At 30.4% G+C, this 13,119-nt stretch overlaps 2 protein-coding genes across 2 annotated transcripts; both read left to right on the top strand.

Annotated features, from left to right (window-relative positions):
• LOC111002441 lies at nt 1-4,354 on the top strand. Its single transcript, XM_045630140.1, has 2 exons — nt 1-452; nt 3,718-4,354. The coding sequence occupies exons 1-2, from the start codon at nt 38-40 to the stop codon at nt 4,020-4,022; spliced, it is 720 nt and encodes a 239-aa protein (XP_045486096.1). The 5' UTR covers nt 1-37; the 3' UTR covers nt 4,023-4,354.
• Nucleotides 4,355-8,191: 3,837 nt separating this feature from the next.
• On the top strand, nt 8,192-12,847 carry LOC111002438. Its single transcript, XM_022272598.2, has 4 exons — nt 8,192-8,323; nt 9,025-9,104; nt 11,400-11,602; nt 12,017-12,847. Exons 1-4 carry the CDS (start codon nt 8,220-8,222, stop codon nt 12,152-12,154), a joined length of 525 nt encoding a protein of 174 aa, XP_022128290.1. The 5' UTR covers nt 8,192-8,219; the 3' UTR covers nt 12,155-12,847.
• Nucleotides 12,848-13,119: the final 272 nt, after the last annotated feature.

The following is a 13,119-nucleotide window of genomic DNA, read 5'->3' as shown; positions in this document are numbered from 1 at the left end:
TCGAGCGGGATGTACTAAGTAAATTGTACATCGAACAATGATTATGATTAGGTGCATGGCTGTATTGTGCTGGGCGGCGCTTACCACTGCCGCCCGGAGTGACTTGACCAAACTATTATCCCTTAGTGCGAGGAACAGTGACGGTTCGGTTGTCAATGTAACCAGTGCATCAATAGTGATACCATCCTATAGTGTTCGCAACTCGAGGAGTCCGCAAGAGTTTCAGAAATATGCATTCCGGCCACGCGCTATGCCGGAAGCAAAGTATAAGTCTGAAGTGCTGTACCCTGGTAGCTACTTCGATATTCCTAAAGAGAAGAGGGAGGAAGTGCAAACGAAGGAGGTCTACTCGCAGTTCCAGCCACAGGCAATACCTTTGAGAGATGAAGGAAGGGAGTTGGATGATGAGCCGGAAGACATCGCTGATCAGGCTACGAGAAGATCATTGTCATGTAGGTATCTAATTAATATTTTAACTTTCAGATTTTGAGACCTATTTTGATATGCTGTATTTAATAGGATTTACAAAAAATATATTATGTATGTAAGGGAGGATGAACTTTTGGCCATGTAAGTACCTATTTAAATTTAAGTTGAATATCAATTCGAAAGAACAAACCACACTGCAATATTTACTCATTATAATATCTTATTATTTTTATATATTGTATAACACACAAAAGGGTGACCTACTTTAGAAATAACTATTTATCCGTAGTGTCTACAACATTCCTATTTTCACAGATCAGTTGGACAGGACGAGTTTTATATGTCTTATAAACATCACAATTTATTTTTATTCATTTATTCACACTTCGTTGCAAAGAAACACAAATAACAAAATACATAAAAATTACAAGGGAAGCAACGGGCCGGCCTTATCGCTAACAAGCGATCTCATCCAGGCAACCCAATTTTTTTATTTTACTAGGGTTAAACTGACAAGTCCTTAATCAAAACAATATTGCATTATTGAAAGAGATAATATGTTTGTATAGAGTATTCCCATTTTTGTATGTTATATTTTTTATTACTTAGAAATCTACCATTGATCTAAATCTTGGTTTAATGGCTACCCATTTTCTTCACCGTCCAGTAATTTTGAACCACAGACTAAATTTTCATCGAATCTAAGCCACAATCATTTCCGCTTGTGGACATTATTATTTATATTACTGTTATTGAATATTAACAGCTGTGTTTAACGACCCGTGGATTCTAATTTTGCTATAATTTGGAATTGAATATCCCAAAGAATAATTATGTAGGTTTTATTCGATCGTTACATACATTTGACTAATGGCTTCGAATAAATGTATTCTTGTCACAACAACACTTACACAAGTGTTTGGTAACAAACAAAAATAAACAAACACACTGGTGTTTTCTATACTAGTTTGGTACGATTACAAATATTTGCGATGCTCCAATTAATTTGTATGTTTATTCTTGTAAAATTAAAATTTATCAAGGTTTCCGTGCTATAACTAGTACAATATATAACTAGTACTACCAAGGTACGAGGACGGTTCATTACACTATTTTTATGTAAGTTCGTGAAACCTTTTGTGGGTATCTTTTAGTGAACGTTGATATTTTGACCCGCAACAATTTACATTCTATATATTGTTTTCCCTACAAGCTCAAGTTCTAACTGCGGGAATATAAAAATCCACACCCATGTTCGTATGACCTCAATGTAGATTGCAGTTATTGTTAAAGGATTTTTTAAATCATTTAAATCTTCATCTTTATATAGTCAAGATGACGATGGTAAATAATAACATATGATCCTCACAATAAATTTTCCTTCCTGCACTGCGTATCTAAGAATGCAATTAACTTAAAAACTGAGAGGTATGTGTTTGAGTTCAAAATGTTATGATGTTGATGGACTGAAACATAAATAATAAAATAAAAAAATCTTGTTGAAATCCACGGTGAAAATGCGGGCGAGAATGCTGGCGGAAACAGAATGACCAAATCGATGAAAATCGAGTAAAGCCGCGGGAAATATATACGATATATTGAAATTGAAAGTAAACATTATCATGTTTGCAACATAACAGCGAAATCGGAATATTAAGTTCATATAATTGCATGATTTAAAGTCACGCACAGGATAAAAAATATTCCTCATTCCTAATGAAATGATGTATTGCTATTGACATGACATTTCGTGTTTGTTTTCTATTTACAGGTGAATGTACGTTGAATATATTTTAACCCTGTTCATTAAAATATGTAGGGTTAAAAATTCTAAAAGATTTATTTATCATAATAATCTCAACATTTTTCCTAGAAATTAAATTATTTTATTGACTCTGTTTTTGGCCTCGTTGTCACGAATTTTATATTGTATCATTTATAAAAAGCACACTTTTGATGAAAAAACAACTTACGGTTACCCATGCATAAATTGACTGAATTTGTTCGGATTTGAGGGGTGGGGTTAATAGGGGGGGGGGGTCTTTTGGGGTCTTTGATGATCAAACTAGTATAACGTTTTTTAACAACTGTTAGTAGCTATGTATATTCTGTTGCTAATAGTTATGAATGATGATGATTAAATTATATGCAAAGGTAATTTGCAATTGATAACGGGTCTTATTATTAGCAAAACCTAATAAACTCCATCGACTTAACCGTTAACACGTCATTAGCGACATAAAATGTAACTAAGTATATGTAATTAAGGAGTAACTGTTAGTAAATATAATATATGTAACAAATATACAATGACATATGAAAAATAAATATGTACCTAAATTATCTCTTTTCATATTAGAGTTAAATTCACCTAACACTGTATAATTAATATATTTTTAATTATTATATTATGTCTAAAAACATCATTAAACTAACTTTTTTAAGTCCTAAGTGTCGTGGTACATTGTCATCTACATCAAGTCCATCCACGCTTCACAGTTCTAACATCTATAATCAACAAAGTCTTTAATTATTTTCAGGTTAAACAAGAAATTAATTTCCCGTGAATGCGATAGGAAAACGCATGCAATGCTTTTATAACGCGAACAACAGTTATTCATTGATTTTATCTAAATTTCAGTCTTAAGAGATATTGTTCTAGTATATTATTTTTGTTTCCAAATACAAATAATAATATACTAGCAGACTCGGCCAAGCGTTGCTGTGGCTAAGGTTTTTGTTATATTACATAGTAGTAAATTAATCAAGGGAAACCGTAGGAGAACTTATGTGAAACGTTGGTACCACGACACGGACCTAAACTAAACTACCTTTAACTCAGCGCCATCTGTTAGAATTGTATCAAATAATAAACAAATGTTAATGTTATCGTAATTTTAGTAAGGATGCCTATTTTTTTTGAAAATGAAATATGGCCTATGTCACTCAGGAATGATGTAGCTTTCCAACAGTGAAAGAATTTTTCAAATCTGCCAAGTAGTTTCGGAGCCTATTCAATTCATACAAACAAACAAAAAATCAAACCTTTCCTCTTTATAATATTAGTATAGATGACTGGCTTAGAATAATTAGAAATGAAAGATATACAAAACAGTTTTATTGAATTTTACTAACATCCATCTAAAAAATAATAATTGGGGTGTGGAAATATTAATTTTACTATTCATATTTTGTTTCCATGCATAATTTAAATTTTAATTAACATAATGTAAATTTCTCTCTAAAGCTTTGATTTCTACTTTAACAGTCACTTATTATTCCTTGCAGACATCTTTGGAGGAGAAGCAGACGAAGAACCTGACGATGAAGATGGTGAATACGAAATCGAAGAAGAAGACACAGGAGAAGAGTCCAAATCGAAGAACAAAAGAAAGAAAAATAAAAAGGCCTTAAAGAATAAGCGTTATACTAAATATATGCTACCTCTTCTCTTAGCCTATAAGATGAAATACGTCGCATTAGTCCCAGTTATGATTGGTGGACTGCTTCTATTAGCTGGGGCCACGGGCTTGGCTGGTTTCTTCTTTGCATTATTTGCGGCTACAATGGCCTTACAGAAGGGAGGTTACTAAGTCGACGAACTCGTTGCCATCAGTTACAATAAGGGCGAGCGCTATCTGTGATTTACCTATTTTTAATTGGTGTTGTGTATTCGATATTTAAATTTAATTTGACAGTTGTGATCAATTTAATACAAAATTATCGGATTTGGAATTGCAATAATCGGAATTGATAAATTTATCGATAGACAATTTTACTGTCGACGAAATTCTCAAAATATTTGATATATTGTCTGGGGCATGACATCATCTAGATAAACAACGAACTAAATAATCGTTTTCTATAATTTTGTATATTTCAATTTTCACCACTAAACGTTTACGATAACAAGGCTATTGTAAATATTTCCTCTTATAATTCAAGTTATTGTTAATTTATTTATTGAATTAATTTAATAATATTTATAACGATTTAATTTATTACTAGGTTTTATATAGTTACCATTAAATATTGTGTCACTGCCTTTGTTTTTTACTTTTCCATATCCTATTGTCTATTTTTCGATGTAAAATAAATAATATTGCATCAATATTGCTAAAATAGAACTGATAACCATATAATAAGAACTTTAGTTTAAATTGTCTAAAATACCAATTTTAGTTGAAATATTGTGTACGTATATATTATTTAAACCTTAAAAATACTATATATGACATAAAATACTTTAAAATACTTGGTAAAAATATAAACCTTGCTTTGTTCACAATTTTATGTATTTTTTGAGGTCCCAAAAGCCCTATATAATGCATCGGATAGACGAGCTGTATACGTGTCTACCTGATAAAATATTTCTCCGGATATTTCAGGCCTCCTGTATGTATTGATGATAGTTTTACTTTGGGCAAAAAGGGTACATTCAATTCAAAAACTTACATCGAATTTATTTTATTTAAGGCTTGTAATTTTAAAATAATTCGATTAAAAATATCAGTGATTAAAATAAATAAATTTAACATATTCAATATTTGATTCATAATATTTTTTATTTGTGACACGAAAGCCTTCAAAATGTTTTATAAGTTATCATATATTAAGCCAAAAATGTAAATTTGAACAGTGAAAGTAATTAACAGGCACTATAATTTCATAAGTTTTAGAAGTCTGGAAAGAGTACCTACTTAAAATAAACAAAATATGTAGAGTAGATTTTTCGTGTTAGTTAACTTAATGATTCCACACACAAAAATCCGTTTATGTAGTCATCAATCAATTCTTTTGTATATACAAAATCAAGTATACAAAGTCATATTGACTTGTAAAAGTATAAGAAAGTACTACGAACTAAATTTTAATAAATTGTGCTTTATTACTTTGCTAAATAAACGCAAGTTACTAAAAGTGTTAGGTTGTAATGATAAAAAGATAATATATAAAGAATTATAATATAGATCACAACATATTTACTGTATAATACATCTATCTTCATAAAATTGTACGCAGAAAGGGTTGTTCAAAGTTAATGTACTTTCTGCTATTTTATCCCGGACTTTATCAGAGACATTATATATACCTCCAACCATTTTTCTCATAGACCGCTGTATATAGCTTCTTGGATTGTGTTTATTGAGGAAAGCCTTCATTTGGCGCTGCCGTAGCTTCATTTTCCGTTTCAAGGGATGTGGTCGGCTGAAAACAGAGCGTTTTCTTCTGGGGAAAATACGTCGTCGACGCTTCCCCATGTTCCAGGGATTTCTTCTGTAATGGCTCACTGAGTAATTCCTGTTTTCATGCTTAGCTTTTTTGGTGTTTTATTTTAATTTTACATCATGATTTTTTGAGTATTTTGGTGACAAAATTGTCATGTTTGTTTTTCAATCGTCAATATTCAAGGAGGTTAATATTTCTAGAGTAACGCTCTACGAAGGCGATATGACTCAAGAACATTTGACATATATACAAAAAAAAGACTAGAGTTATATTTACGTGAATGTTTACAGTATCGATGTAGCTTTTGATGATACTACAATTTTTGTTGCTGCCAGGTGCTAGGTGCGCCGTAGCAATTTGTACAAGAATAACCTTGAAGGCGTTTTAGGCTGACATATTATTGACCTCAAACCGCAAATCACAATCATTTTTTCTAGTTGGAACACGGCTAATCTATACGATGCAGAATTATCCTGATCATCTATTTCATGGGTCTTCTCTATACAATATTGGCACCCTTAAGTACTTCAAAAACCTTTCGGGTACTTGAACCGCACCATAAATAGAAAGTAAGAAGTATAAGTTCATTGTCGCGGCCTTGAACGAGAGCAATGATACTGGCTAAAGGTCGGCTTACATAATACTCAGACGAACAGTTAATATAAATATAAATTTCACAACAAAAACTTGTTGTGAAATTTATATTAGGACAGACAAACGTCTGTGCGTGGTTTTGTTGAATTTAATATTTGTTGATAACAAAAACAGACAGTAGCTAGTTATGCTTAATTTAAGCGTAAGCGTAATAAACTGTAGAACAAAAATAACTAAAAAGATAGTAATGAAGAAATTCAAGAAACACATATTTCAACTCAACTAGTTTTGTATATAATTATCGGCACGATTTTATAATTATATTCAGTTAATTTCATTCAATAATATATACATTTATATACAGGTACAAATGTTATTATGACTTCTATATATGTATATCGTTACTAATAAGACGCTTGCGCCCACTTCGCTTGGGTAATTGCTCGAAGAGAAGCAAAAAAAACTGTTAAGCATATGAATATGTATGTCTATGTGACATGTTGTAGACTCTACATTAACAAAAATTCGTTTCCTTAAACTCAAAGCAACATAGAAACCAACCTTGCCTAATTGGTGAAAGCTTCCTGTCCTTGTCCTATTTAATACTGGATCTAAAATTACAATCTCATAAGCTTTTAGTTATACATGCAGGTTCATTTGTTTTAGAAAGCTGGAATCAAATTGTATTAAAACGTTTTATTTTTCATCCTATGTGATAATTAAATAAATACATAAATTACTAAGACAGATTGCCGCGTCTTTTTCTCTATATGAACAAATAAGAAAGCTTGCCGCAACCCATAGCTCTGTATATCCGTCAGTAGAACCAAAATAATAGTAATGATACCAGAACCAACAGGGTTTGGACCTGAAAATCTCTGTATGTGTTTTCATTGAAAATTTGTCTTTGTAGCGGAGTAGTATGCATGGCTCATTCAGCCCTTCCGTAAGTAAGTCGTTTGATTATAAGACATTCCTTGCGATGTTTTGCTTTGTGGGCCGATTTAATACATAAAAAAATCGATTGGTACAATTGGGATTAAACTACGTTTTAGTTGAAGGTCATTTGCGAAATTATCAAAACGACAACTAAAACCATATTAGGCTTCTGATACCGCTTGACAAACTGTAAAAGCTTACTATCCATTTTAATTATGACAAAAACATATATAGGAGGCCAAGTTGATGGTGTACATCTATTATCTATTAAGGTACTTCAACAACAATGTAACATAGTTTCTATATCAAAAAGAAAGTAAGGATTGAGTACTCCACAAGTTTGAATCAAGAAAAACAAATTATTCCAGGTCTCAGAGCTAAATCTAAAAGAGACTTTATTTCTCTATACAAACGATACTAAATTGATTGTTCAAATGTTAATATTCGGCTTGTTTTCATTTCAGTTGTTACGCCTCTTTGTAGTACAATACGCATCTCATGTATCAATGAACGCCTAAACGTTTTAGTTCGAGTAAAAAGTTGTGATACTAGAACAATGTTATTTATTGTAAATAATTGTTATTTATTTTATAGTATTATTAATAGTAGTAATTTTAAAGTAGGGAAATCCAATATTCTAGGCAAACTCTGTAATTAAATACAATAATACACAATTGTTAATGATACAAGAATTTCAGCACATTTGAGATTTAATATCTTATTATAAAAATAATGTAAGTTTTCTTTTTCTCTCGTTTGTAATATTGTCTAATGCTTGAATGATTGAATAATCTTTACACAAACAAATAACTCTTGATCTCAATTTAATTATTACAACTATATATAAGATTAATTACAATAAATACATAAGGGAAAACTCGCATGCACCTCTCCAAACCAAATCTTGTCCTTGAAGTATCAAACAATTCAATCGCAGTAGTGAGGATTACCAAATCTCACGTATATATAAAAGCGTTGCATCCCAGCGTCTTCATTTCATCCCTAACGCTGAAACTGAAAACATCGAGATGAAGGTGTTCTGTGTTTTACTGTTGATTGGAGCGGCGTGTGCGGCGCCAGGAGCCAGTAACAATGACGCTGTCGAGCTTTTATCAGGAGTTACGCTTGAGAAGTGAGTGCTTTTTTATTATTCCGGAAGTTCAAAGCTCGTTTGCAAGAAATTGATGATTTATTATCATTAATTAATTAACTGTACATAAATGTTTCAATATGTTAGTAAGTTATTAATATAATTCAATTCATTGCTTATAAGCAAATAGACCTAATTTCCACTATTAAAAAGATAATAATGGCAAGATCATTTGACTTTCACGTACAAGAATAAATATTTATCAAAAAATTATATGTAATACTATATATAAATGATTAATTTTAATTTTTACATGAATTAAAAGTTTTGACGGACAAAAATCCTAAAGAAATTTCAGGGGAAGTATCATTAGAAATGAAAAATTTTAACGCATCAAGCGAATTCTAATTCTATTGTTCTTTTTGGAAAGTGTCAACGAAAGTGTGAAACAATTACGCGTGTAATAAGCCCTTTATGTTACACCTTCTGTCACTTTTACGGTCACCAAGTTTTAGATAAATTTAAGTAAATTAGTAATTAACACAGATAAAGTTTTGACTCCAATCTAAATTCAAAAAAATATACAAAAGAGTTTAAGTAAGGAGATTCTCGAAGACGATGACTAAGATGTTCTCGAATTCTCTCTATTTAAATTAAGTTTGGGAAATGGGAAAGATTATGTATACTTTCTAAGGGTTCAAGTAATAATTTTAATATACTAGGTATGAAATTGCTTGTTCCAGGGACGCACTGGGAATAGATAAACTAAATGTAAAGCTGGAACCAGGTGAATTGAGAGATGTCAAGAGAACTTTTGATGAAGGTAAGAAATATTATATTACATAATGTTGCATTTATTTTTATAATTATATTTAAGTACGAATTAAAATAATCAACAAAAATATTAATAGGCACAGTTTCTATACCAAAATGTAATAAATAAACATAATATATATAAGCAAAAATAATTGTTTGCTGTTTTTAATCACCGGAACCCACATTGGGTTATGTTATGCCCAAAATGCTATTGTATCGTGTATATATTGATCCCATCTTTTTAAGATGAGATTTAGAGAGAGAGAGAGATTTTAAGTCACGTCTCAAGAGTGTATTCGGTAGGATAAAACATTGATCGCAATATATACTTATCAGATTAAAAGAATGATAACGTAAGAAAGATTTGTATTTTACGCTAAATTAGGTCACACATCTATGATTGTATCTGTTACAATTCTACACGAAAACCACGTCAAAGAATTTGAAATTCAGGAAATCATATAGAATATCTGGTTTATTTAAATAGTTACATATTTTTTACCTAATTACTTCCGAATACCAATTGTATAAGCCATGTTTCGGCTAAAAATGGATAGGTAATCAGAAATTTGCGTGTGGGTTAAACATCCTTAACATTCTTCGCGTTGTTGTAATTAGTATGATATTTATTTATATTTATAAAGGAAGATGTTATGAACGATCAGGAAAGGAAGCTTATCGTTTGGTGTAAGCTGCAATTAAACATTACAAAAAAATACTCGAACATTTATTTTCAAACAAAATCAAATCGTTTTATGTCTTTTAAAAAAAGTTTGTGCATTCAACTAGTCAAAAACCCGAAACATTAATAACGTATCTCTCTATTTTTCTTAGTGTATGTCAGTTAAATTTACATATTACAATATAAAACCTAACTCATTTTATTGAATGAATTTATTATTTTTTTTAATTTCCAGTACAATAAATCCTAAATAAAATCTGGATATTATGTATGCAATACATAAACATGTATGGAAATTTTACGTCAATGTTTTCGTGTATTTTCTCAATAAAATCATTAAACAAGGAATAACTTAACTGTTGCATGTAATGTCGTAATTCACAAATTGATTTGTTCAATAAATTATGTGCGCACTTTTACGTAGAACAAGGTTGGCACCTCATTGAAATGAAACAATTTATAAATAGCTTATTGCGAGTATACCAAAGTAATACCATTAGAATTCTTTCATAAAATATTTCAATACTGTTTTATAAGTATATTTTGAATGTCAATTTATATCTATTTAAACGTCATTCATGTTTGTTTATTAACTTTGACGTGACCTTATTGGTATTGCTAATGCGTCATGTTTCAAGCTTCAGATATTAAGAATGGTTTTATTTAATCTATTGAATGTAAAGGGTATTTCAACAAGAATTTTGTTTTCTAAAACAAAATAAAACAAAGAATTTAGAGGACAATGAATAAAATTTTTATTGTATTACAAAGAGAAAAGTTTGGCAATTATGAATGAAAAATTATATCTGGCAAATGTCCACCACGACCACGCTGACAGATGTTGATTCTTTTATCAAAATTTTTAATCACTGTTTGGCAAAATGGAGGGTCTATTTCGTTAATGACATCACGGATTTTGAGTTTTAAGGCTGCAATACCCTATATATTGAAATACCCTATATATATATACACACACGTAATAAAAAAATTCAGTATTAAAACAATGAAGATAAATGGCACTATAATATTCTATGAAGCAGTACATTTATTTAAAGTGTATAAGAAGCCGATAACAAAAACTGTAAACATTATTAAAGCTAGTAACAAACTCGCTAGAGACAACCCTACCCACGGATGGAAAGTCTGTGTCAATGAACTATTACGTGAGATCACGCGAGTCAAGGTCGATGCAACGCGTACGCATGGAGCACGTGCTGCGTACATTGTTTGCATGTGTTTATTAAATAAGGAAAAGATGTTAAACATTATATAGCATTGTTAGCATATAGTTTTGAGACATTGAAGCGGAAATTTATAGATATTTTACCCAAGTCCACTTCATTTTACTTATTTTTTTTTTAAGTATTGATTTTTAATTGTTACATTTTAATAAAATAATTGAAAAAAATTTAAATAATTGAATATAAATTGTTTCCGTAAAAATGTTTTATTTGAATTATTTCATCTTCCATAGCAGCAGATATTTTTCTTAAAGATCTTTTTAGTTATTTATAAGGTCCAAATGTAACTTTTAATTCCACACATACTATTCACCACGCATTATTACCCTGCTATAATAAATACATGTATTAAAATTAATGTTGTAATCTTGCATTACAGCCAGAGGCAAAATCAAGAAATACACGCCACTCCTAGCAGGTATAGGAGTAAAAGTGATTGCCGTGATTGGTATTCTCTTCGGCGCGCTAACTCTCTTAGTTACTAAAGCCCTGGTGGTCGCCAAAATGGCTCTGATGGCAGCTACAGCTTTAGGACTCCATAAAATGTTCAGTGAAGGAGGTTGGAACAGTATTAGCGGAAAGGTTGGTCTCTCTCTTCTCTCGAAAGGTTGACTCACGTCTTTATTTATAGATGGTTTTATATATGTTAAAACCAGCCACCAGTATAGTTATTTCTAAGTACTAACGATATGGTCTTGAAGAAAAAGAGCATACTAATTATTTAAAAAGAAGCACCACACTTGTGGTTTCCCTATTTTGTAGGTGTTCATAGGTAGCTAAAGGTTGCTTAATTAAATCTATGTCAAAGGCAGACAAATATATAGTTATATGATATATGTATTTAAAAACTTGATTAATTAATCTATTTAAGCATAAATTGTCCATTTTCTTACTAAGCTTATAAATGGTTTCTCTTATGAATTATCTGATTTATACAGAATAATAAATTATAAATATAATAAAATCCGCAGAGTTTTCATCGTACTTTTTTTTCAGATTTCAGGAGTCCAACCATCACCTCAGGCATGGCCATCTTCATCAGCACAACAGTCTAATGCATACCCCTACGCGAGATCAGTTGACACAGCGAACGAAGCGAATGATATTGCCTATAGAACGCAAATACCATCATAATGAATATTATTATTATTAGGATATATTTAATATTAGGTTTAATAATATTCATATTTTCTATAAACGTTTTCTGTAATAACAAATTGATTAATTGGCATTACATGTCAATTGTACGACGACAACATTTTTCTTATGACAATTAAATATCAAATTTCAAATCTGACCAATGACATTGTCGGACGTCAATTTATTTGAGTGTTGACATATGATATATGATAATTTCTATCATAATATTAAAATATATTTGTTTTGAATATCGAATTTTAAATACGAAATTGAAAATGGAACGATAATCAGTGACTTAATGCGCGATGTTTTTAATACGATTAGTTTTAACTTATGAGCTTTAATTACTTAAGAACTTAGGCTGAATGCTATGGTGCTTTACCTTTTAATTGAATTTAGTTACATATAATAAAGGTTCAAACATATAAAGAAAAAAATAATATTTAATTTAATAAGTAATAAATATAAATGGATGTTATGGAAGTCTCATCTATCTATCCTATATATTTTTTTTTAATTATTTTATAATTATCTTAAAAATAAATTATTAAATGTACAAATGATAAATTTGGAGATAACAGGGTATAGATACTGAGTGACTATGCAACCCACTTAAATTTTTTATGGTCTCTTTACTTACGGGTATTTTGTATTAGATTCTTAGCTCATAAGTATTTGTTTTAAACAAGACTGCTTTCTGTAAGATCTTTAAATAAATATACCCACTATAATATGAATCTGTGTTTTATTACTATTAATTATTATCATTATTCATTCATCGTCATGAATTAGTATTCCATTTAAAAATAATCTCTCCTCATAACGATACTAATATTTTGCTTTAAAACCAGCAGTGTGCAAATAATTATCGAAACATAATCCACCACCGGCACATATAAAAGTTCTCACTGTAAAATGCCAGTTCAAACCTCCTAACGCCATCTAGTGGGTGTTTTCCA

This window comes from Pieris rapae, chromosome 11, assembly GCF_905147795.1.
Source record: "Pieris rapae chromosome 11, ilPieRapa1.1, whole genome shotgun sequence".
Classification (NCBI taxonomy): Eukaryota; Metazoa; Arthropoda; class Insecta; order Lepidoptera; family Pieridae; genus Pieris; species Pieris rapae.
This window is presented reverse-complemented; position numbering and strand designations above follow the sequence as displayed.

Coding starts and splice junctions, on each gene's coding strand:
- LOC111002441 (XM_045630140.1), top strand. CDS start 38: ATGATTATGATTAGGTGCATGGCTGTATTGTGCTGGGCGGCGCTTACC. Junction 453..3,717: donor TACGAGAAGATCATTGTCAT/GTAGGTATCTAA, acceptor TATTCCTTGCAG/ACATCTTTGGAGGAGAAGCA.
- LOC111002438 (XM_022272598.2), top strand. CDS start 8,220: ATGAAGGTGTTCTGTGTTTTACTGTTGATTGGAGCGGCGTGTGCGGCG. Junction 8,324..9,024: donor TCAGGAGTTACGCTTGAGAA/GTGAGTGCTTTT, acceptor TGCTTGTTCCAG/GGACGCACTGGGAATAGATA. Junction 9,105..11,399: donor CAAGAGAACTTTTGATGAAG/GTAAGAAATATT, acceptor CTTGCATTACAG/CCAGAGGCAAAATCAAGAAA.